At 38.4% G+C, this 27,743-nt stretch overlaps 1 protein-coding gene across 2 annotated transcripts in view; it reads right to left on the bottom strand.

Annotated features, from left to right (window-relative positions):
- The window catches only part of syt11a (synaptotagmin XIa), a 99,119-nt gene extending 72,568 nt beyond the window's left edge, over positions 1–26,551 (bottom strand). Inside the window, exon 1 of one of the 2 annotated variants that reach the window (XM_028795118.2) lies at positions 26,269–26,551. In XM_028795118.2, coding sequence (XP_028650951.1) covers positions 26,269–26,302 — 34 coding nt within the window. In that variant the 5' untranslated portion in view covers positions 26,303–26,551. The remainder of the gene's footprint in view (positions 1–26,268) is intronic. The other variant, XM_028795117.2, reaches the window with a different exon arrangement.
- Positions 26,552–27,743: the final 1,192 nt, after the last annotated feature.

Genomic DNA, 27,743 nt, shown 5'->3' with positions numbered 1-27,743 from the left:
ATTCAGGAATGCTCTGAGATCATAATTTTAAAAAAATGAGTGAATATGACAGTGTTAAGTGTGACATTTTAGTCATTCAACATACAGTAAGACAAAACACTCAGAACTAAACAAAACAAACAAGACAATTGAGTGCATACAATGAAAGACAATCCCATGTGAATAATAATGCATGTTTATGATATTTAAAAAGGCAAAATGCTGAAATATTTTGTTAAAGTATTGAATGCATTGTAATTTAAATTTGTGTATATTGTAATAACTTTATTGTTTTATTATTATTTCTCTAGGCTGTGTCACATTAGTTACTTTCTTTTATTGTTATTACATATAATCAGTTAAGTCTGCTACCTAATGATGGTTGCCTAACCTAAGCTATATGCAATTAATATATACAATAATGTAATATACTGTACATAATAATCTTTTCTCTTAATATATAAATGACAAAATCAAGAAGGCACCTGCTTTGTACATTACTTGCAACACCATGTATGTTACACAGTAAGAAGTTGCCAAGATTTTTAAGATTATACATTCCATTTAATGTTACCTGTAGAATATCACCTGATTGGAGCAGTCAAAAAAATTAAATCTAGTGGGTATTTATGTTGTGGGTGACAAATCTAAATAAGATAGCGAGCTCATTAAGATGGTGAAATATTATCTTGGGAAGAAGGCAAGTGACTGTGAAAACTGCATACAATTCAAACATAAACTGACAAGGGGGTAGCCGCACCTCAATGCTTATAAGCAAAGCACTAAGTGGCTGACTGTGAAAACCATGACCATTTTTGTGGAAAATGGAATTAAACAGTGACAAGCAAATACTGAAGAAAAGTGTGTTAGGAGAGTGACTATTTAGGTGTGTAAATAAGGCCTAACAAAATGGAAAATTTAAGAGTTGGTGCCAGAGATAGAACTGTTGTTGTTATTGTCTGTTTCCTCAGTAGATTAACCCACAAAAAGAACTATGACCCTCATCTAGGTCCAGCCATTGACATACCTTTTAAATAGGACCCACAATTCACATTTCTTTTGTCAGAGGGTGTTATGGTATAGCCAAGTTTGTTACCGGAGCTAGTATATATGAAAGGGGTAAAATGTTTTATGTAACTGCAAAACATTGAACGAGAAATTTGCTATGGGTTTACAAGCTCTGTGGTACAGTTTTTCTAGCATATCTAATACTTTGTAGTTCCCTTCTCCTAAAACAGCCTCCACAGAGATAAACATAAGCTTCTTACAGTTTTTTCTACCTCGTCACATTTATACACTAGTAAATATATTAAGTAACTGTAAAAGAGTGACCCCTCAAGTTCCTGAAATTATTAATAGACAGTCTCAAAACTGCAATGTAGGCTATTCGCCATATGGAAATAACTGCTACTATATTAGCCCCTGATAGCCATTACCTTTTCAGCAATGACATTGTGGTGTGCTACATATTTGGGAAATGTGTCCACTCATGTCAAGGAACCTTGTGTGTCAGAACCACACTACCATCAGCAGCCTATTGTGTTCCTACATTTTGTCTGTAACAGATCTATTGCTTTGCTATACCAGGTGTCACCACAGCTTGGTCCTCCCACTAGTTAGGACCACATGGAACTAAGATTTGTAAGATCAGATGAAGTATATTTAGGTTTGGTGGTGTCATACCTACTGCTGGAATGCCAGAATATGCTGCATTTATACCCTAGACACGTGAAAACCCAGGTGGGTTGGCCATGTCCAAGATGTTTCCACTGGCACATCTACCTACTACTATCATTCAGTGTTTAGATTCCTTTATGTGATACCATTTGGCTAATCTCTTGTTGAAATTTAAAGCAAGCATGACTACCTATTGAAATTTCCCACACTGGAAGAGGATATCCCAGAATATGTGGTCTGTTTCATTGATTTAATTGGTGTATCTAATAAATTGGCTGCTCAGTGTAGAGGATAGTACTGAAAATGAAAAACATTGCAAGGTTTAGCTGTCTGAGGATATTTGATTTCTATATTCAGGCTGTTTTGACTGAAAACAGAATACTTTCTAGGAAGTTACCTCCCATTTTTAACAGAGATCCAAAATGGCCAGTACATCTTGTCACCATAGTGACTGTTGTCATGTGCATCAGTTTATGGCATCATGGAGGCTATGTTACCATGTAAATGGAGACCTTGGATAGGGATAATATCACCACCTTCTGTTTTTGAAGCAATTTTTCAATTTGTGCCTATACATTTACAACTTGTTTTTGTCTGTTTAGTTGTTTGATTGCATGTATTTTTATGCCCATGTTTACACAGTTTGACCGTGATTTATCTTATGCATTTTTTCTATTCAGTTCTTCTGTGTTTTAATTTGCTTGTCAAGAGCTAGCTTTAGTAAAATGGCACTTATGCTGACCATAATGAATGATAGTAAGTGATGAAAACCCAAATGGGTTCAAATATAAGGCTATAAATATATTTATGCTAGTTTTTGTCAGCCTAGCACTAAGGGTTTTGAAGAGATTTTATACTCCAAACCATTGATAACCTGTACTTTGTAAAACAACTTTTAATTTTTTTTTGTGCTTTGCCATCTTACTGTCTCCTCTTGAAGCTCAAAATCAAGTCTTTTGTTCTCTTCTAGAACGATTTATCTCTCCATCTGTTATCAATTTCTGATAGTTATTTTTCTGTCTCTCAATAGGATTCCACCCTAGCATACAACACATTTATTCCCATCAGGCCAATTTACTGTCGATTGAAGGACAGCATAGTGTGTAAAGTAAACACAGGAGGACACAAATTGAACGTGCAAACACCATACAGATAGCAGAATCACAAGACCTGTGTATATTAAATGAAGTAATTATTCAGAAATCCCTACACTTAAACCATTTTGGATAAAAAAAAATTGTTTACATCTCTCTGGATTAAACATGTATTCCGATGCCTTAACAGCACTATTACCAGAGGAGTTAAAAGTGCGTGGTTGTAATATTCTACACCACACTACCTACAGTACATGAGGATTTGTTTGGCTCAACTGGAAGAATCCTAATCCACCATTAACAACTCAGTGGGAAACAACATTGCATATTATCTCAAATTGGAGAAAATAAAATTCTCTTTATGAGGATCTGGTCAAACTTTTTTTAGAACTTGGCGAGAACTCATTGATATAATTCTAAAGTAAACAGATTATGCTTAGTGCTTTCATTCTACTGGCTCATCCATTCTATACAAAAAACTGTTTTAGTTGGGACTCACTGTTTACACTGTTCTCTTTGTCTGGTGGGGATTGAATGCTGAGTTCTTTCTGATTGTTTATCTTACTCTGATTTGTCTGATGAAATTGTGTTTTGTTATAACTATACAAATTTTTTTGAAAAAGTAATTATTCCTACGAGGCAGCAGGCTAACCCTGCCATAGGGGGATGCACAAACCAATATGTTTCTTCATGCAGGTCCCAAGCCCAGATAAATGGTAAGGCTTACGTCAGGAAGGGCATCAGTGTAAAATTTTGCCAGATCAATATGTGGACAACAATACAGATTTCCATACCGCATCAGCCGAGGCCCGGGTTACCAACAGCTGCCACCGGTACTGTTAGCCAACAGGGTGCTGGGAGAAGGAGGCAGGAGGAGAAGAGGAAGGGTAGGAGAGTGGAAGTAAAGGGTAGGAACTTTGAATGCTGGCAGTATGACTGGTAAAGGGAGAAAGTTAATCTATTATGATGGAGAGAAGGAAGGTTGATATGTTGTGCATGCAAGAGACTAGATGGAAGGGGTGTAAGGCCAGGTGTATCAGTTCAAATTATGATGTGCACAGCTGAAGTAACAACAGAGGGATAAAACTAATCAGCCACAGCATGAAGTAATGGGAAAGAGTAATGGAAGTTAGGATAAGAAGTGAGTAGAAGTATGGTTTCATGCCTGTAAAAAGAACTAGAGATGCAATGTTTGCTCTAAGAGTTGATGGAAAAGTATAGAGAAGGCCAGAAGGAGATAAATTGTGTTTTTGTGGACTTGGAGAAAGCATATGACAGGGTGCCTCGAGAGGAGTTGTGGTATTGTATGAGGAAGTCGGGAGTGGCAGAGAAGAATGTAAGAGTTGTATTGGATATGTACGAGGGAAGTGTGACCGTGGTGAGGTCTGCAGTAGGAGTGATGGGTCCATTTAAGGTTGCGGTGGGATTATATCAGGGATCGGCTCTGAGCCCTTTCTTATTTGCAAAGGTGATGGACAGGTTGACAGAGGAGATTAGACAGGGGTCCCTGTGGACTATGATGTTTGCTGATCACATTGTGATCTGTAGTGAGAGTAGGGAAAGATTCGGAAGACCCTGGAGAGGTCGTGAAATGCTCTAGAGAGGAGAGGAATGAAGGTCAGTAGGAACAAGACAGAATACATGTGTATGAATGAGAGGGAGGTCAGAGGAATGGTGAGGATGCAGGTAGTAGAGTTGACAAAGGTAGATTAGTTTAAATACTTGGGATAAACAGTACAGAGTAATGGGGATTGTGGAAGAGAGGTGAAAAGGAGAGTGCAGGCAGGTTGAAGTGATTCATGACATACAGATACCAGCAAGAGTGAAAGGAAGGGTCAACAAGACAGTAGTGAGAACAGTTATGTTGTATGGGTTGGAGATGGTGGCACTAAAGAAAAGACAGGAGAGAGAGCTGGAGGTGTCAGAGTTAAAGATGTTAAGATTTGCACTGGGTGTGATGAGGATGGACAGGATTAGAAATGAGTACATTAGAGGGTCAGCTCAGGTTGGACAGTTTGGAGACAAAGCCAGAGAGGTGAGATTGCATTGATTTGGACAAGTGCAGAGGAGAGATGCTGGGTATATTGGGAGAAGGATGCTAAGGATAGAGCTGCCAGGCAAGAGGAAAAAAGGAAGGCCTAAGAGGATATTTATGGATGTGGTGAGAGAGGACATGCAGGTGGTGGGTGTGACAAAGAAAGATGCAGAGGACAGGAAAATATGGAAACAGATGATCTATTGTGACAACCCCTAAAGGAAGCAACCAAAAAGATGAAAAAGAAGAAGGCAGTTTGCATGCCACCTCAAAGCACTTTGATTCATGTTTGACTACTGTCTACCTTCAGTAAGAAGTATGTATACTGTATGTTTTTATTCCTGAGCACTCTGGTTGCCTGTCACAGTCATAACACAAAATGACATATTGGTTACTGATTAAGTTGCACAAGGAAGTAGGGCTAGTGACATGCCCAAGACATATTCCTGCTTTACATTCATCAGACTTTGGCTCCTGCCACACTGTCTTGTCTCTTTAAACAACCATGGTGTGCATCTCATTATAAAAATCAGAATTGATATACTTTATGAATCGTTGAATAAATGTATCACATCACTGCTGGACCTCAAGACTGCAAGTGTAAAATAATTTATCCAATAAAATGTTTCTTTAAGTAATTTTTGAAAACCATGCTCTTTTGCAAAAAAGAGCTGCTTTGTGCTGGGAGTAAACAATTCTACACAGCAGTAATGGGTTCTTAGCATGAAGATTAGAAGCTGTAAATCCTCTAATCGCTGAATAAAGTACCACAGTTTTTCTTTAGAGTCCTCCGCCCTCCTCAGCACAGCTTCAAAGACATCTGCATTTCCCAAGCCTGCCTTCTGTGACCAGGCCTAGCTTGAACATTGCAAATACTCTGTTAATGATAGGACAGAGGCAGGCTAATGGAACCAACCTCCAGGCCCTCGTGGGCTTCAGTGAAAGGAGTGTTATGAAACTAGACACCTGGTGGTCACTCACAAGCTGGTTTGTTATGCTTGATCTAGCATTGGAGAAGACAATTGAAATAACGTACAATATATATCATCTCCTGAAAATGTTAAAACAAGTGGTACCCTAAGATCAGTATAATGGGACAGTTATAAAAAAAATTAGTCTAATATAAAAGTTGAAGATGAGACATCGGAGGAGGAACTAAATGTGAGGGATAAAGAGGAAGAAAGACACTTTGAAATTCAGGGTCATGGAGGCTGGGGGCTATCTTGCAAACGGGGCACATTGCAAGAACCAATCCACATGCACACAAACACACTCACACCAGGCCAGTTTTATAATCGGTATTTAACCTAGTATAAACCCAGACAAACCCCCTCACACACAGGGAGAACATTCAAACTCCACAAGGAGAGTAAATGGAACCAGCATTAAAAATGACGACTTTGGAGCCTAGAGGCACTGGCACCAATAACTACACCATTTACATGCTTGAGTGTTTTTCATCCACACCTAATCCTCAATTGTATGTCTGTAGTACTGTATATCCTACGGAATAATCTGCATGTAGGTCTTATATGTGTTTTTACTAAAAATTATCATTTTATATTTATTTAGATGTGTGTGTGTGTATGTTTGTGTGTGTGTGTGTGGCTCACTGACATCTCTATGTTTACCAAATATAAATTAATGTGGGTGTGTGCATCACATCCATGGTCAGTTTTCAACTTCTGCTTGACACTGAAACTGCATTAAGAGTGTTTAAATCCGGAATGGACAATAATAAGTCACAATAATTTTCAATGTACTTTCAATGTTATATAAAAATAAATTAAACTAGCTATGCTACCTGTCCAAGACAGCTTGAAATCTAAGTAATGAACACAGACCTCATGTTTTTTATTTGGTACATGGGTTGTCCATTTGGGCTGGTATAATAATATACACCTGATTTTCCTCCCTTGCAGTAAGAATTTCCTTTTTCAGTTGAGCCACCTGTTTTCGCCTTTCTTCTCAGCATCACTCGTCGAACAGTTCACCCTTTTAGTTGAAGTGTTTTGCTACCGCACTGGCCTGGTTTACTGACTCTGGCCTAGTCATGTCAGGGCTTTGGTTTCCTCACATGTGCATGGATTTGTTGTTATTTTTACTTTTATATTGCCCACCACATGAAGTTATCAAGTATTTCCAATAAAGCTGTACACCTCGTTCATGTGGCTTGAGTTTGTGTAAGACAGTCAAACCATGCTGCTGTTGCTGTCATATAATGTTGGACAACAGAATAGGGCAATTATTTTTAGACCCTCATTTGGTATTTTAATTAACATTTGTTTATTCTTTTGACCCTTCTTCTACATGTTTTGTTTTTTTTTTTTAAATTTTCTTGTTAACCCTAGCAACCAGGCAGACATATAGATATAGAGACAAAGACACACAGACACTTGTTCTTTTATTAAGATAAGCTGTACAGCAACTGTACAGACACACGGATACACAGACACTAGTCCTTTTTTTAAGGTGGATTTAAGTGGTAGAGCAGAAAGAGTGCCTTCTTTTGGGAGTCTGAATGTTTAAGTTCGGCAAACTGTCACTGAGCAAGTCAAAGGTTATTTTTCTTTTTTTACATATTAAAACACTGAAGCCAGTTCTGTAATACCACAGGACAACTAATTTCCTTGTTGTTATTACAGTTGTTGTAGTAATGTGCTCAGAGGATACCAAACGCTTACTTCACATGATAATGTATTTCGTACATTTGGATCAAATGCTCTTGCCCATTATTACACATTGGAAAACCTTACTGTATCATCCGATATAACATATAAGAACACAAAAGTACTCATAGAACACGAACATTAAAACACCCAATTTTCAAGACATTTCAGTGAGGCATGTCATTCAATTGCAGACCTCATATATACTGTACCAGAGGTAGTAAAATTACAGACCCAATGCCGTGACTTCAAAAATCTCCTCCTCAGGCAAGAAGAATACTTGATTTACAAACTGAACTCTACACACCTAATTGGTTCAAATAAATCACAATATTTTTTTCTGCTTCCTTTGAATTCACCTTCTTGACATCCTTTGTGCAAATCCTCTGAGAAATATAGTTTACAGGTCTCTCATCTACACTGACTCATTTTGGTAAGATGTTAGCTATTTTCATTTTCACCCTGTTGCAACATGCTATTACATCAGTATTGTTTTAATCGGTTAGTTTCACTTTAGTGTTTTGCAGTGCTATACTTTGATTTCTCATTACAGAATTGTCTTTTGGTCATTTAGAATTAAGATTGAAACACATATTACTTCCTTTTAGTTACTATGTATCTTGTCTAAACTATTTTTTTTTCCTTTACCTTATTTTGTACTTTTGAACCTTTTCATTCATCAGCACATATACTGTATTACTCTGGCTGTGCTCTGATTCCTTACAAACTTTTTCCATCTCTTTTTTTCTTGTATCCCACTATCTTATATGCAAATTCTAAAAAACGGTGTGAATTGCCAAGAAAAAGGGGTGCCCTTGAAACATGTTTGTCTGGTTTTTGGGCTATTGAAGTGTTTTGACTTTCGAAAAAAATGTTTACACAGCCATTACAATTATACAGTAAGTCAGTGACACCTTCTATTTCATTTGACTTACATAACAACAGATGTTCCACATCAAACACTGGACTCCAACTGGGAGTGTACAGTATACAGTATATTTTTTGTCAATTATTTTCCTCTATGGACACTTTTTGTTTTGCTATTTTTCAAACCTTTCTTTGCCTTGTTTTTCATATTGATGTTACATCAATGTTCTTTTTTTGTTCTTTGATTGATACAATATATTCATTTTTTTAACAATTTATACTGTTCTGTCTCATTTGTTGTGTTATCATTTTTTGTTTGTTTGTTTTTTCATTATGCATTATTTTTTCAGTTTTTTATGTTTGTTCTACTACTTTTATCTGTGTTTATATATATTTACAACTTTGATTTCTCCATCATTGTATTGATGGTATTTTTTCTATTTTTATTTATATGTATTGATTACTTACACTATTTTGATCCTTACTCTTTCTTCACTTTATATATATGTCTTCTAATTCTTATTTGTATCATATAATTTTTAGTTTTTTATTTGGCTTAACTTAGATATATATTATTTTCATGAACAATATTAATTCCTGCTTATGCTTAGCTTCATATTGATAGTTCAATCAGTCTCACTGAGGTAAAAAGCCCGTTTGTCCAATCCTTAGACAAGAAGAAATCTAGCCAAGATAGTCAACATTGTTCTACATTATGTGAGAAAGAATGTTATACATTATATAAGAAAATAAATAAATGCTGCCATACAAGCTAAAGATTCTGTGACTGTATGAAAGGTGTGAAAGTGCTTGTGAGAATCTCTTAGGGTTAAGCTTGCATTTCATATTGTAAATAAGTCCTCTAGAGACACAAGTAAGCCCACCCAGCCAAAGCCCTGGGGCAACAGGCTCATCCGCTTTACAGAATAAATTACACAGTAGCCTTTGGAGAAAGATAATGGAGAGTCCTTCAGAAAAAGCAGCTCACCCCCTTTACGAGATGCATTAAAAGAAGAAACTCATCTCACTCTCTGGCAGTCGCTAACTCTCTACAAGCCTTTTACCAGATACCAATCACTCGGTCTTCTCACACAGAAGAGCACTGATTAGTATGCTCTTTTAAATTATAGATCTCCTAAAGGTGAGTGACGAGAACAGGATGATTCAGTATTAATGGGCATCAAGCAGTACAAAGAAGTGCCCCAGCTGGCTGGTGACGTGAGGCTGCTAACCCCACAGGGACCCCAGAGAGGATGATGTAAGATTATGTAAAGCATCCCACATCCCACTGCTTTAACCTCTTTCATTCTCTCTCTCTCTCTCTCTCTCCCTCTCTGTCTTGCTCTTTGCTTTGCATTTACTCTTTATTTTATTGTTCACATGATCCATCAGTTTTCCTCAACCTGGCCTATTGCCTTGTTATCCATAACACCTCTTCTTTGTCCCGCTCTTGGCAGCAGTTCATCTGTTCAACAGAGCACAGTCTCTACACCATATCAACAGTCTGTCACGCCCTATACATTTGCAGGATGGGTGAACTACCGCGGTGATTTCATCTGAAAACAGTGCCGTAGGGTGGTTGGCTGCTGCTGCCATGCTGAGATATAAGATAAATAAGGTACACAAACAGCTGGAACAAAGACACTGACAACCAGGCATCCAAGAGCTCAGTCACCCTAAAGCTATTTATCAGTGTAAGGAAGAATAAAACGAAGGGGCCTCAAGGCAGGCAGAGAATACACACAAGTGCCAGGAGACAAAACTCAGAAGCAGGGATTGCAGTACTTGTAAAAATATAACAACAGGTAACAAAATATCTGGCCCCACTACCAAATGTAACAGCCATATTCTTTACCTACTTATCCATCTCACAGTTGAAATGTTCTGCCCATTACTGGCTATACTCAGGTGCACGGCAGGAACCAACTCTGTAAGTGATGCCAGCCCATCCACAGTACACACGTACTCATTCATGTCAGGCAATTTTAGAGTTGCAAGTTAATCTACAGTACCATGCATATCCCTGGGATGTAAGAATAAGTGGAGTACCCAGGAAAAGAAAAACATGAAAACTCTAGAGAATGACTGAGTGGGGGGACCTTGCACACTTATATGGCATCTGCAAAGCAGCACCCAAGCACTACACTAACATGCTGTGACTCCATACACACATATAAAACAATGATATATACACTGTACCCAAGACACACTGCACCAGCACACCCTACCATATCCATATTATACAAACCAAAATGTGAAATGCTAAGTTACAAGTAAATACAAGCTCACTATAGAGAAAACACACACTACAGACCACCCATTGTCATGCCTGTAACAAACGTCCATAGCACCGATTGTGTAAGGCTGAGGTTGATGGCAGAGTTCCAATGCTGAAGTAAGCTGGATGGTGTCCCATCGCAAATTTGCTGTATCCATGTTTAATGGGGCAACGCAGAGGTCTTTTCCAGCATGTATCAAAGTAGGGGTTGAGGCAAGCCTGCATGTAAAACCTCATCAGTCCACCCTAAGCATTTGATTATAACTTATGGGTTCCCAGAACTTCAGCAGAATTTCAGCCCTTTGTTAATTATGTTTTTTACTCTCTCAGTTAAGAAAAAATCTTCTATATATTAAGCTGGAGAAAATATATGTTCCAACTGCCAAAAGTATAATACCTTGGTAATAAGATCTACCAGCAAGAACACTGTTAAGGTTCAAGCAAATAAGTACTGGTAAGTTCCATTGCTCCATTACACTGGTTTAGTATTTTGTTGGTTTGCAAACTACTATCAAATATTTACTTAAACGTTTAGCACCATAATTACTTCAAAAAGTTCACAGACAAATGTATATAGAGCCCACACTAGCAAAAAGATATTAAGGATTATATCAAGGCATTTGTCAAATGCAAATCAGGGCAAATCTGGTAATCATTATCTTCTTCAACCTTTTCACAGACACAGACCATGGGAGAAAATCTCAATTTATTTCTAATCTACATATCCTTCTTAAGGTTATAGCACATTCTTCTGTCTTGTCTTTGCTTAAAGTGGGGAGTAAAAATTAACTTCTTGTTATCATTTAAATAATAGATGGGGAGGGTAAGATTTGTACAATTTATCTAGGAAATTATCTAGGATTACATAGTGATTTTTAATCAAATTGGAAGGCATTTTTCATATAGCAGAATTCTCCAGAAACATTCATAAATCTAGGGCCGCTGGTGACTCCCCTTTAGAAATTGTTTATGATTATGAATGATTTTGTAAATGACTGACTCCCATTGACTGGACTTTTGCAACCACTATTTAGCACATTGCCAAGGTGCTGGTCCAGAAGACCATTCTTGGTTTCCTATCAGAGATGTTCATGCTTCCAAGCTATTATGCCAATTTCATTTTAGACACTCGTCTAAATTTGAGGGAGTTTGGTGCTTATTCCTCAGAAGGAAGGCTCTGTCAGGAGTACATCAATAATGCAGTGGGTTTTTTTTTGGTTTTTATTTATTTATTTTATTTAATTTTTTTTTTCACCATTCTTTCAGTGAAGTAATTTATTCACCTTTTAGAAAGTTTATTTTTTATGGGTGTCGACTATTTTGTGTGTCAGCTTACTATGATCCTATGTAGTTGCTAGGCAGGCTATATAAATATGAACTGTGACACCATGGTAGTTATGTTATAAAAGACAACTGCCCCCAATAAACAGTGTTCAAAACTTTGTTACAAAACAAAGCAACAACTTAGTGAGAAAACGTAGTTGTTTGAGAGCTCTTCCAGAACGTTTTGGTTACAACTCTGATTTTGTCAGCAATCTCTCTCTAAATTTGAAGAATAATTTATTGATATTAAGTGTTTTGACTTTGGTTATGCCCAAATTCCTTTTATAATTTTACTAAAAATGTCTGCTGCTCGGGTGGCATGGTGGCGCAGTGCTAGTGCTGCTGCCTCGCAGTTAGGAGACCCGGGTTCGCTTCGCGGGTCCTCCATGCGTGGAGTTTGCATGTTCTCCCCATGTCTGCATGGGTTTGCTCCGGTTTCCATCCAAAGATATGCAGGTTAGGTGGATTGGTGATCCTAAATTGACCCTGGTGTGTGTGTGTGCCCTGCGGTGGGCTGGCACCCTGCCTGGGGTTTGTTTCCTGCCTTGCGCCCTGTGTTGGCTTGGATTGGCTCCAGCAGACCCCTGTGACCCTGTAGTTAGGATATAGCGGGATGGATGGATGTCTGCTGCTCAATTTAAAATTCAGTCTGTCTGCATTTCATTGAAAGCTTCTGGGGTTTGTGACAAAGTGAAAATAACTTTCACCATTTTAAGAATCCCATAATAACATACCTTTATTGGAATAAATTCACATACCAGGGATTAGTTTTTAAAGGTCCTCAAATCTTCAATATTTTAGCCTTCAACCAGCCTACTATAGCTATATCCCTGGAAGGTAGTTTTGAAAAGGAAATGCTGTATTGTTCATTGTTCAGCAAAACACCATAAAGTTGTAGCAGAATTAAGCTATCCCGAGCACAAAATCAGCCAGCATGAAGTCTTCATTTGATTATACAGGAATGCCATGTGTTCAAATATAAGTTTAGTCAACTTTTGACAAAACTTATTTGTCTTGGACCAATAATTAGCATACATAACATGCCATCCTGTGGCATCAATAATACACTGCCTTCAATTTTTGTAAAATATGGAAGTTTCTTACACATTCATAACACTAATAACTTATACTAGCCAACCCGCGGTGTAGCATACGCCGCATAATTATGTATTGATGGGTGAACACTTCTTGAACGACACAGTTGTCCAGATGGGGTGGGTTTGTGGATACCACTGTGAGTGAATGAAAAGATGGACCTCTGGAGAGAGCAACATACAATTGTCTGTGACTGAAAGCAAGATCGTCTGTGACGATAGAGGCCACGCTGGTGAAAGTTACTTCATCGGTAGGGAAAAGTTTCAGCACTTGTTCATTAAGGTGTAGCGAGTCTTCGTTGTTGACGCTTAATATAGCTTGCGTACTGAGATGTGCCGAAGTCACAGTTGAGAAACACTTTTTTAATGTCTTTTAAGCACAGGGAAAAAAATGGACATGTGAAACATCCGTAATGTAATAAGACACCAAGAAAAGTAACATTGCAATAATGCACGCTACGACCCGATCGCTGTAAACAGAAGTGAAAACAAAATCGAGCCCGGTGCATTCTTTAACTGCCTTGTAGCACAGTGGTAGTGTTGCTGCTTTGCAGTAAGGAGACCGTGGAAGATTTTGGGATCGGTTCCTCCCTGTGTGGATAGCGCTTTGAATACTGAAAACACCGCTATATCAATGTAATGAAGTATTATTATTCTTATGCGTCCAGCGCTCTCTCTCTCACGCGCGCCTGTATGTGTGTGTGTGTCGCTCGTTCGCTTGCACGTGTTCCTGCAGGCATACGCCGCATAATCATTTATTGATGGCTGAACAGTTCTGGAAAGACACAGTTGTCTAAAAGGGGTGGTTTTGAGGATCCATATTACTAACCGAGAATGGTAAACCGGATGGCATGGACGCAGGTACACGGCGATGGGACCATGAGACGTACTGCGCAGGCGCGTACAGCGCACGTCTCATAAACCGCAAGCGAAGTCGTATCCACCATACACGAATGAGTCACAGCCCAAAAACGAAAGAGCTCAACTGACGTGGATGAGAAATGAAGCAACAATGCGCCCATAGCTAACGACTACCGACACAGCCACACAAAAAAGAGGATTCTGCACTGCAGCCCAGATTCAAACGGAAGAGGCTACGGAGGCCCCACAGGTCCACAATGAGTGAAGGCGCAGGCGTCACCGCCATATTGTGAGTGGCACTACTGCGGAAGGCGCAGGTGTCACCGCCATATTGTGAGTGGCACTACTGCGGAGTGAAGTTAGAAATAATGTGCTGCTTGGGATTGTACAAACCGCTGAACGCTTTACACCGAATGCAAACACAATACAGCTCAACGATACAAACACGAGCCTACCTGGATAAGATCAATGAACGCAGGCGCTTACAACGCGTGTCTGAAACTGCGGAAGCAAAGCAGACACGGGTTCAAAACGAACAAGCTCGACTGACGGATATACAAACACGAGCCCACCTGGATAAAATCAATGAACGCAGGCGCCTACAACGCGTGTCTGAAATGCCACAAGCAAAGTGGGCATGGCTCCAAGACGAACGACCTCGACTAATGTATTTCAGGATACCCAACGCAGGGGGTAGGCGAGCGAAGCGAGCAGGGGCAGAGCCCCCCTTGTACAACAGTAAGTGAATGAAAAGATGGAACTCTGGAGAGAGCAACACACAACTGTCCGTGACTGAAAACTGGTTTTGGCAGATACATGCATATCTTTTTGAAAGTTTGGCCCTGTGCCATGTATTGTCATCGCAAAGGCCAATCTAACAGGAAATTGTCTTTGTGTAAAAATAAAAGGCAAATTATCCACGACAAACAAACTGTTTTATACGCTGCATACCAACCCGTGGTGTAGTATATGCCACATAATCACGCCGCTTTTTTAATGTTTTTTAAGCAGAGGGAAAAAATGAACATTTGCAAAATCCGTAACGCTGCTTTCAGTAAGTAAAATGCACATGCATTTAATTTGTCGGCCACTTTTTGCCAGCCGTCTTTTCTGGTTTGGGCTGCTTTTGCAGTGTTACCACTTGTGCATATTAAATCTTGAAATCCTTTGAGTAACTAATTAACTAACTAACTAACACCCACCCAACCACACACACCGCTTGTGTGAAACAAATGTGCCCGTACTTTCATAATTTTGTTGCAGCCTATCAAAGACTTGCTGATCATGTTTTCTAGACTCAATATACATTGGCTTTTCACTCAGCGCGGGGGCGCGCATTCATCTCGGATTATTACATCCAGCTAGTCTGCTAGACTAATCTGCTACACGGCTGCATTTGAAAAACCGGTTTATCCCGGATGAGTTTCACCAGCATTAATGTTAGGAATCTGGTTGGAACAAAACCCTGCAGCCACAGGGGTTCACCAGGACCGAGTTTGGGAAACACTGCTGAACACAGACGAAACTGACTCAGGTGAGAAGTTGGGGCGGGCAAAGTAGTTGCAGCTATTGATTATTCAGTGTTGCTTGCCTGGGTGTCTGATCTGCTCGACGGGATCAGAAATAAAAGGAAAATAACGTGAAGGTAATGTCACAGGTTATCCTGTGGTATAGCGGGTCCACAGCTCCCCTTCAAAAGGCCATTTTTAAATAAATAATCATCGCACTCACAGCGTAGCGAGGGGCGTGGAAGTGTGGCTGAAACGGTTTCCGGGTGGAGTCGTGCTGCGGGCATTTCTCCCCTGTGCAGTGTGCGAGCGAGTGAGGAGAGACAGAAAGCACGTTAGAGTGAGCGAGAGCAGGCTCGAAGGCAATGTCACAGGTGTTCCTGTGGTATAGCGGGTCCATAGCTCCCCTTCAAAAGGCCATTTTTAATCAGGCACCTGACAGTAGTGGAGTCAGGCACAGAGAAGGTCAGCTGCTGAGAGTGCATCTTGACTGTTGCAGGGCCTGCATCGGTGAAGCAGGTGAGACGCTAATGAAAAATAGGCACAGGGCTTATTGGTTTTTAACGACTGCTTCCATCATTGTGTTTTAACCTCAGTTTTAAAGGATTGTTTTAAGGATCCCATGGGATACCCCTCGCAAACTGTTTTAGACGCTGCATACAGCGATTCACATCCGCGAGAAACATGCCTCTATGAACACTCAACGTGGCTCAGAGGTGCATGTGGACTCTAGCACGGACGAACATAAATGACGCCATGTTTTCCGAGTCGTCACATCCGAGTTGGTGGGCGTGGCTCTGCGAGTTGTCGTCGTATCCAATGGTCTTTCAGTTGGTGGGCGTGGCTCTGTCCTGTGTGTGCCATGGCAACTTTTAGAACCCATTCACTGCTAAACTGTACCTTCCTACACTAGGCGTGTGACTAATAAATAACTAAATTGTCCAGGACACAGCACAAATCTTCTATATGACAGACCATTCCATAGCACTAATAATGCCCTCATTACAGTTATCATGATCACCACTAACGATAGAGTAGTTTGCTTTTTTTAAATTTTTTTTTTTAATTTTCAACGTAACCATTCTTTTTTTGTTTTAATTGAGGTTTAAATGAAGTCTTCAAATGATGTGTTGCACTGGTCACTGTGGACACTTTATAGTGATGCTGGGGTGTAAGCGCGTGCTAATTGTCATGATCTGGTTCTGTATTAAAATTTTGCTGGCTTTACTTTGCAATTCTTTTTGATCTATTTTTCTTCTGTTAGGGGTGTTGATACCCACTGATTTCATTTCTGATTTACTGTATATTGCTCAAAAAATATTAAATAATGTTGAATTTTATTTATATCTTTTTATCAACATCATGTTGCTTTTGCAGGTGGCGCCATTTTGTGGAGCGGTTCCCAATATACAAATTGAAGTTTGCGGTGCGTGATGTCACTTCTGTGACTGTGCAAAGGTACACTTACTTTTAGCTGGAGTGTGCTTTCTTGCTTAACTCACTGGCTGTAAAGATTTCTGGCTTTTTTTTCTTTAACCTTTGTTTTTGGTTACAGTTTTTGGTTTTGGTTAGCGATATCTCCAATTAATTGACTGCCGATCTACATTGACCTATTTTCACCACAAAAGGTTTGACAGGTTATTGGCTGATCACAAAAAAATATTTTTACAGCTTCTGCTTTTCTAACTTTTACGGTAATTTAGTTGTTGTGCTCCTTTACATGATATATTACTGTACTTGAGCTAGCACCCTCATTTATTTATTTATTTGTTTGTTTATTTATTTATTTGCTACAAACTTAGATATACAGCAAGAAAAGCTACATTAATTAACTAATACCTTTTATTTTTGCCCTTTAATTAAAATGAACACTGCTTGTCTGAGTTATGACAGTGAGTGAGCTTGTGTTAAGTACAACAGCTCACATTTGCAATAGAAAAAAGAAGAGATGAAGAATTTGAAACTGCTGGTCAGTAAACAATAGACTTGTTAGCTTAACAGCAAAATTTGTCTATTTCACTTGTAAACTTGTTAAGCATGTTAGCTTTGTATCTTCTTGATAAATATTTTATGAACATTTGACAGATTTGTGGCTTTTTTAAAGGGTTCTACTGTGCTTATGATTTGTTTGTGTGTGTCATACAGTGTAAGTTTTGGTAAGAAACAAGTACTGTATAATTAAAATGATAATATATTTACAATTACACATCAAGATTTAGGAGTGTCTAGCTGGTACACTGGAAAAAACACCTGCCAATATCAATTAATAGAATCAATGTGTGAGAATACATATATTTTTTTGTTAGACAAATGGTGAAAACTACTTTTTTTAAATTAAGATTTGTTTCAGATAGGTATATTACAGAAGAAATTAAACAATATGACAGCTTGTAATTGTAAGAAGCATTTTATTTTATTTAATACCATATGCATTACAGACAAATATTTTTTCTACATATTACATTAATTAAAATGTATGTATTTTAAGGAAATGTTTTAAGAAGACTTTATTTATTTCAGTATTTTTTATGGCCACTGAACAATTAAGTCTACTGAATTTCATTTTGTTATTAAAAAAAGAACTAATAACATTTGTGGTCTGTAATTTCATTAAAAAAATGCCAAAGTTAACACTTTAATATAGAACATAAGGCTTCTCCATGTCTGGTTATGCAGGACCTTAGTGTAGAACTTCTTTAAAGAGATAAAGAAAAAATAAATCAAATTTAATTTATTGGCTGATCCAAGAACATGATATCGGTGATCGGTATAGGCCCTAAAAAAACCAGATCGGAACATCCATAGTTTTGGTGAAAAACTGGACAGACTTTAGGATGCAGAAACTAGCCTTGGCTCACATTAAAGTTTTATCTGCTTGTTGCGACACTTTTTCTCTCCTTGTCTCTTTGCTTACATTGTACTAATCAGTTCCTTAATTAATGCCAGGCTATTTAAAGGTAAAGGTCTGAACAGCCTCCTTTGTCTGGTTTTTACCTTTCAAATAAAGAAAAAATGATTTTGCAAATTAAAACAAAAAGCTTTATTTTGTTAAGGACTTCAGGTTTCTGATTTAAGCACTCTCTTGACTCTCTTGACTTTCATTACTGTCTTCCCTTTTTCACAATTTTCACATGATCAACTGATGATTGTTATTCTTTTGGTTTGGATTTCCAGTTTATATCTATAACCACTGTCACAGCAATAATTTTCAAAATAATTGCCACAAAACATTTCTGTGGTCACAGAAGCTTCTTACAGCCTTTTAATACAGAAACTCTTAAAAATGTCAAATTTTTTAACGAGATTTTTTTCAATGTGATACTCTCTTATGCCTAAAATCACTTACAAAGCCTGAATCTCCTCTTCCTTTCATTTCTTTCATATTGTTTATTTGTAGACAATGTAAATACTGCTATGTGACGTGTTTTCAGCTAATGGCACCATCAGCTATATTATAAACTTCTACTACATATTTTATGACATATGTTTTCTGTGGTGCTATCACCTGAAAATTTGGAGTTCTTCTTGCATTATAGAAGTATAAGACAGTAACCCTTTATATAAAATATGTTTTCTGTATACTGTTAACTCTTTTCCAAGTTTCCTTACTATTATTACAGAACTCTTTTATATGATACACATTTTCTCTAACACATTCACTTTGTACGAGAGGGTCATCTTCTTCATGTAGCTCCCTACTGGGCTATAGCTTCTTCTGCTTGTGACACTACTAACACTTACCAGGACATGATAATAACCATATATATGGTATTGCTACTTAGATCTCCAATGCCTCATGTTGTATTTTATAACTGACTCGTAACATTAACCTCCTCTAGCATTAATAATGCACCATATCTTTTGAAGCTTCTCATAAAATGACAGCAAAATTTCATTTCAAATAAGCTTTCTGTTACACCTACAACATTGCCAATGCACTGTAACATCCAACAATAGGGCAGCGATTTTTTATATAATGTACATGTCATACACTACTTATCTTTTTACAGTGTAACTTCTATTAAGATTGTGGAAAAAAAATCTTCCTGTAACACTTACTCATATCTGGTGGACTTTATTGAAGCTCACCACCATACAGCAGTGACCCAAATATAATAAATGAAATTATATAATTTTAGTTTAGAACAAATACTTTATAACAATGGATGACATATGACATAAAAATATACAATAGTAACAGGGGCAGCATGGTGGCACAGAAATGATATAATTCCCTGTCAGTCACTGTCCCCATGGAATTTATATGCTTTCCTCACATTTTAATGTTCCTTCAATACGCTAAAAACATGATTGCTGGGTTCATGAGTAAACCTAATTGGCCTTGTATGAATGAGTATGGATATGTGTGCAGATATGTGTAACTTTATATGTCCATCACTTGTTCCTGCCTAGTGCCTAATGCTAAGTAAAGACAGGCTTTGACCCACCCTGTGATTAAATAGGTTCACTAAATGGACAGATAGACCATAACAGTTCTAATAAGCATTTCCTCCTTAAAAATCGTACTAACAAAATAAATGACTTAACCTTTCGACAAAAAAGAGTGCCACCTAACGTACTCTATGCCTATCCTTCTGATGTGATATTACGAACTTTACACTTCAGTAACCCGCTTTTAGCTACAGCTCCTGTAACATCTTTCATTCAATAATTTTCAGTCCCTCTTAAACCATTTCAGGGTTATGAGGGGCCAGACCTATTCCAACAGAAGACATTAACAAGCTGTGGACAGAACAACAGTCCATTTGCCAAGCATGCCTTTGTGCACATCTGCATTCAGTCATAAGGGGTTGATTAAAATTGCTAATTACATATCACATGCCTTTTGAATGACCTGAAAACTGGAGAACTGAGAGAGATGTCCATGCAGACACAATGGCAGTTCCACAAATAAGCTTTCCTTTACTCAATGTAACTGCTGCACCACTTTCACTCCCTCCCTTAATAACTCTTATAACTTTCAAGTTGTTTGCCACTGATTGGCTTTTCACACTTGAAGCTTTTGCCAATACCATTAAACAGAAAGTCACGAAACAGCTCTTATTTAAAGTGGTACCTCTGAAAGGTGGACACCATCCCAAAGAAAACCTACAGTACAATTTACAGTTGGAGCACAGATAGTTTAAGTGTCATGAATAGGGTCACGTAGTGAATAAATCAAAAGCTGGAAATGAGCCAGTAGATCAAAGTGCTGTAAAATTATAAACACCAAACCATACTATTACACCCCATCTCATCATTGCCAGACTCACCGATACGACTCTTTTGAAATAAAACTAGAAACACTAACTGAACACAATGAATGAGTTCACCACAGTATGATTAAAATTACCAAATTTTTAAATTGAAGAAAAACAATTTCCAAACAAAATCCATTTCCTGTGATCAGCTGGGGCATGCATTAATGCCAAGCCAGCAGGGTCTCATAAAAAGCAAGCTCAGCTCTGTCAGATAAGGGATTAAGCAGCCTTTGTGGAGCTGAATGGCTTGTTCCCTTTCTCAAGAAACGTCCCAGCCTTCTGTGAGATCTGTCTCTCTGCCAGCTCTGCCTGCAATGCTGTACAGCTAAAGCACAAGAAACAAAAAGTATTGCAACCAGCTGGTACCATCATGCCAACCTAATGAGCCCATTTCTTTCTGAGGAGCTCTGTTGTTCCACTGGCTCTTAAATGTTATCCCAAAAAATTCTAACACCTGAAGAAGTAGTAAATTGGAGACTTGGACATTCAAGACTCTTACCAGTAATTCTGTTTTAAATTTTATCTTCTATTCTTCTAAAAAACTGTTCTGAGTGAACATCCATTTGTACTTTACCCAGCAACAACAGTGTGAACGGATAAGCTATATTGTGCTTGCACTAGCTGCATCAACGACCTTACCAGTTTTTACCAGAGCTGCTCTTTCTGACTGATGCTGTTCAATGGGTTTTTTATTTGTTTGGTCTCAAAATACTTTAAAGACATGTGGTGGGGGAGGGAATTAGAAACAACATAAAAACACCTCATCTGGCAGGATGAGACACAACAGCCCTAATTTGCTCTATGAGGCGTGGACTCTCAGGCAGCTCTTGTCACTTAGCCATCTGCATTCTCTCCCGATGATGTAACCTTTAGTCCCTAAATCTCTCTCAGAATATTTTATGTTAATGTTTGCTGTAAAATGCTTACAGGTAACAGGTACAGTAGCAGATGAAAGCAGAACCACTAATAATGTTTATTTATTCAGCTGCTTGAAAGGTGGTTGGCATGGATGCATTTCATACCGAAACAAACTACTTTAATTGATGAAATATTTGAGCAACGATATCTAACCAAAAAAGAATGAAGCACTGATTAATACCAAGATGAAATAAATCATTACCACTGTCAATCAGATCAAACCTTTTGTGTGCAAGACAGCATCACGACCAATGACACTTGATCAAAAATTGTGTGTAAATAACTAATTAAAGGCATGACTTCCCAAATATTCATAGCAAGGCCTAAGCAGAACACAACTCTGGATTGGGATGCCCAACAGGATAATTTAAAGTCTCAATTAATCTAATGTGCATATTTTGTCGGAGTAACCTGAAGTAAAACAACAACAATAACACAAGGAAACTCCATAATGGCCGCTGTGGTACCATGTTACCCGGAATAACTTTCTCTGTTTTGTGTTTTTCAAAACAAGTTTTCTGCTGTAACTGACTGCATACATCTTCACAGAAAGTGGTAAGTTATCCCCATATTCCACCGACTCTGGACATATGCCATTCATCTTTGTTAAATGTATCACTATATCCACCCATTTAATTCGTTCAATTGACAGGTTGTGTCAAACTGCAATCTGTCATAGCAGCATCAGGTGCAAGGTGGGAACAACCCTGAATGGGGCGCCCATCCAATACATGGCAGACTACCCCAAACCAATAGTGGGCCAATTTAGAGTTACAAAAAACTTAACCTGAACATCTTTGCGATGTAGGAGGAAAACCAAGGAAGCAGGAGAAAAAACACACAGACACAGGAATAAACAGTGAACTCACTGTCCTGGAACTGTGGCATCAGCGGGACTAACCACTATCACCATATACCATCTATCTATCTATCTATCTATCTATCTATCTATCTATCTATCTATCTATCTATCTATCTATCTATCTATCTATCTATCTATCTATCTATCTATCTATCTATCTGTCTATCTGTCTATCTATCTGTCTATCTATCTATCTGTGTCAATTCATCTTATAAATTGCACTCAGAATGCTAAATAAAACTGAATACAAAAAAACACAATGCCAAAATATTGACAGAAATTATAATCCAAATACATGAAAATAACAATGCAAAACATTGGACAGAAATTTTACTCCAAATACATGGAAAAGTTCAGTAAATTACCATGATTGTAAAAAAATTCAAACTCATAATCATCAGGTATTGAGTGCACTTAGAAAGTTTGAATATATATCAGAGTTGAGAAAGATGCACAATAACATGTACAACATATACAAACAAAAAAGTGCTGCTGAATTATGCCAACTTGCTGAATAAAAACATTTCAGCAATTTCACTGCCTATACACTTTCTTTTTAATGACATTTAGCTGATGAGTTCAATGAATTTCCCATTGGGATTAATAAAGTATCTATCTATCTATCTATCTATCTATCTATCTATCTATCTATCTATCTATCTATCTATCTATCTATCTATCTATCTATCTATCTCCAATAAAATGCAAAACAAGAAAAGGAATGGGTGGGCACTGGAAGAGAGTTACCAAAATGGCTGGACAAACAATTCCTTCTAATTGAAAGTAGCCTCGTCCATTTACTTTTTAATTTGGGAAAGAAAAGAGAAATTCCTAAACCCTGTAAAATTCATAAAACATATTATTAAGGTAAATATTTAAAATGATGCCCTCAGTCCCTAGGATGTCATAAAATTCATCAACAGGTTAACTTTAAACTTCTTCAAGGAGACAGCTTATAAATCAAATCCGATATTCAATCCTTCCTATGTAAATATGTCTACATACTTTTCTTTGGAAGAGTTGTTGTTATTGTTTTTGCAAAAAATAAATAAGTTTTACCCCAAATAGCAAGTTGTCCTGGATGCAGCTTTCAGAATGTTTGTTCCAAGGGAGCCAGTTAAGCATTTATGTTTATGCTATTTAGATCTAAGAATGATTAACTTGTTTAGATGAAGATTTTATTTCTGACATTTGGTTTTCACATTTAGTTATTTTGTGTTATGTATGGTCACAAAAATATTGATTTACACTGTGGTGTTGTTGTTGTATATCTGAAATATAGTCGAGAAACAATGTCTGTTTTTGGCAAACTGCAGGCCCATTCTACAGAGACAGTTTTTTTCTCCATAAACATTCTATGGACGCACAAATACAATGTTCTCATCAAAACTATAACAGCCTTTTTCCTTTAATTCGTGCTGCAAGCAGTAGGGTAGCTGCCATAGATTCAGTGTTCTGGGTTCAGATCCTGGCCAGTTCACTGTCTAGGCATGGTTGGCATGTACTTCCCATTTCTGTATGCAGGGTAAGCTGAATGATGAGCCCAAACTAACCCACTATGAATAAGTGTTCTGTGACAGACTGGTATCCAGAGATTTTCTATTGCCTTGCACTGGCTGTCCCCAGGATATCCTCTGCTCCATGACCCTGAATTGAAATAATTAGGTTGGAAAAATCAGAGAATACGGGTATACCTGTATTTTGAAAATATGCTTCAATATATTCTAGTGCTACAGAATACAAGATGGCAGAGTGCTTTCAAGGCAGGAGTGTCCAGGTGGCGGAGGCATGGTTTTTGGAATGAGCACAAAGGGGAGTACATTATAATTAAACAAGCAATATCCACAGGCTAAATATTACTGGAACTCTGCCAAAAAGCAGGATATTGCAATTTTATAAGATGAAATGGGCAACAACATGAATAATAATGTGGAAGAGATGATCTTCAGTGAAGATAGTTGTACCTGTCTCCACACTGCAGATGGTAAAGTAAAAGAACAGCAGGCTATATAAAAAAGAGAGAGGGGTAAAACTATAGGAAACAGGACAGCAATCTGTTTCTGGCCCTAAGTATATTGTAGGAAAGTATGGCAACACTATATTGTACCAGACATTTAATAGTCCTCTGTAAATGTGACAATAATTCCTACTAATATTACTACTAATTATACTGTAACTGTCAGAGTAAGCAAAAAATAATTACGTTTTGTACTTATATTCATGCTGTGTAACAGGAGTTTCAATAAATGAAACTCTATGTGAAACATCAGTATGCCTTGTCAAATTGTATTAATTACTTGCTAAAAAACACAATTATGTATCCACCTCCTAGGATGTAATAATCATAGAAAGTGTCAGATTTTGAAAAGCTTATAAGAATGACATAAAGATGACTTCTTCCTCTTCCCCTTATTCATAAAGTTTGGTGCAAATCTGAAAAGTGGAGGAGTCACTACCAAACATCCACCCTCTATTGTACTGCCTTAACTGAGAACTAATGGAGGTGTTGCTATGTTAGAATCGCTTCAGCAGTTTGGTAACATCATTGTCGGAAACGCTAATACTCTACATAACCAAAAGTAGTTCCTTTTTCTAATCATTTTGAGTGTGAAGTTTGCACATTATTCATATCCTTGATGATTTTCAACTGACATTCTAGTTTTCTTCCACCTTCCAAAAGGGTGTGTTAGGACATCTGATCACTCTAAATTGGTTTGCTATGTGTGAGTGTTTTATTATGCCCTGTGATGAACTGACATCACAAGGCCAGGCTGGTTAACAGGCAAAGTGGGCTCTTAAAATAGATGACTATTTCTCTAATGGTCTATTTGCATTAACTTCCATGGATGCCAGGGTATCAGTGTCACTTTGGTCAGAGATAACACATAAACTACTTGTTTCCAAGGGCTGGGGCATAAGGTACACACCCATCCTCCTAAATCCTTTAAGTTAAATAACCTTAAAATTTTTGATTTACTTCTACATGCTTCCTCGGAGTACACTTATTGAAATCGCAAGAATACTAAGGAGTTATTTTGCTTTGCAATATATTCACTGCTGTAAACTGTGCTAAACTAACGGTTGCGTTCCATGTCGCGCATTGGTCTCTACGTGCATTCTCTTTCAATCTCAACTGGGCAGGGTTCGCCTTTTTTATACATGTACTGTATATAAAACAATAGATAAGCGGAGACAGGCGATGCCTGCCCCTGGAACAGACATCACGTCATCCGGTCCTGAGCGCAAGCTACGCCATTACAGCTGGAGTGTGGAGCGGAGTGGAGCGGAGCAGGCCACGCCGCGACATAGTCGAGTCGTGCCGAACCGAGCTGAACCCGAGCAGCCCCGGCGTTAGACACCCAGTATCTCCTCACGTCTAAATACTGCGGCCCAGGACACACACAAATATACCCATCCCATCAAACTCAACTGAAGGCTTCAATTTGATATCATTCGACTGTTTTCTGCTTTTGGAGATATCCAGATGAGTTTAAACGACGATTAATAACGAAGTCTGCTATAAGGCATATTAATAAAACGTAGTCACTTTAAATTATAACATCACCGATTGTTAAGGAAAGTATGAGTATGGGAGCACGCTCATCACCCAGTGACTGAGCAGTTGTACAGCATCCGTGTCTGTGCGTGAGTGCTTTAGACAAACAGAAAACACACACTTAAACCCGGGTGTCGGAAACTGGGCGCTACAGTCCGCTTCTCAAAACGCACACAGATGTGACTTCACTGAAATGGCGCACCCCTTAACGCACACAGGCGTCTTTAAAAAGCTCACAGTGGCGCATTTGGAAAAAGCTTAGGAAAATTCAAGGTTTCAGACTCACCAAAAGCTGGTCTAATGTTGGTAATCTCAGCCATTTTGCGAAGGAGCGCTATCCTCCCTAGAACTGTAGTTTTCAAAATAAAAAAAAATAAATAAATAAAAAAGACGGCCCTATTTAATGGCCATGAAGACTAAGTATCACCCTGTTATTGCTTGTGGCAGGCGATGGGTTTGGCTTTTTAAGATGCTGGAACGTCCGGAGATCCTGGCGTGCAGTGATGCTCTCCTCTCTGTCTATCAGGGATGCGGCTGCAGCGCCAGACTGGTCCTCGCAGCCACACGCCCATATGACACGTCAATCACGATTTAACCACGCCCAACTCGGAGGAGGCGGCCTCTTTCGCAGCGCCGAAATCACGTCCCAGAATTCCGACTTTCACCGAATCCACCCGAAATCGTCTGGTTACTTGGCAGCACGGGGAAATCGTACACAACGTATTATTGGCACAGTACTTCCGATCATTTTGCTTTAATCTTAGCCCTCTTTTATAAAGTGTGATGCATTTTGCAGGAGCGGGGCGCATTAGCTGTCATTGTTTCTGGTTCCTTAGCAATCCAGATAAAAATAGCTTGATCTAGCAATGCAAACATTAAACAAAAGGCTTGCAAACAAGCCGTGACGTAATGAGAATGAAAGCGGAATGAAAACAGAATTCTAGAGAACTCATTCCCAGCATCAAGCACTACACCACAGAACACAAATCGACTAAGTGTCAAACAAGGGCGACCAAGTTAAGAAAGAAGGTTTTATAAAAGACTGCCTGTGTGACCCACTTATAAGGGCGTCCCTTCTGCATTTTGTATAGCGCACGTCAGGATGCACATAATCCACAAACTGTTTATGCAATATATGTTGCAGGGTTTCTTGAGCAAAACACTTCCCTGTCTGTAGCTCAGTCAGGCAGAGCGAAAAGTTCCAATCTAATAGTCTCACTGGTTGAATCAGCGACTTTAGGAATTAAAAGTAATGTGAGAATGTAACTACGTGGCTCCATTGTTTTATTCCTACTAGTTAAAGGTAACCACAGTCCTTCAGTGTTCCTTGTTGCCCAAGGGAGTCAGGGAGTACACGATGTTCTTTATGCCCCCTAGTGGTATGACCTACATACTACAGCACACTTTCCAGTTCAAGAATATGACACTTTGGGATTTGGAATTGGGGGTGGGTGGCAGGAGTGTGAAGGGGGGAGTTCAACCCCTTAAAAACCTGGTTCAAAACCCAGACTGGTTGTTATTGGAGTAGAGAGTGCATATTTCTCCATTTCTGCATTGTCTTTGGCTGGATATTTTGATTTCCCTCCACATACTAAAGTTGTGTTGTTAAGGTAAATAGATAGATGGGTCAGTCTAAAGATGGCAAGTGTTGCTCAGGTTAGGACTGGGGTCCCAGATATCTAACTCTAGGGAAGGCAGGCTCAGAAAATACAATAGATGGGTGCAGTATTTGTGCAAAATAATTGTAAACAGTTATTTTGG

Source organism: Erpetoichthys calabaricus, chromosome 2 (genome assembly GCF_900747795.2).
Source record: "Erpetoichthys calabaricus chromosome 2, fErpCal1.3, whole genome shotgun sequence".
NCBI lineage: Eukaryota > Metazoa > Chordata > Cladistia > Polypteriformes > Polypteridae > Erpetoichthys > Erpetoichthys calabaricus.
This window is presented reverse-complemented; position numbering and strand designations above follow the sequence as displayed.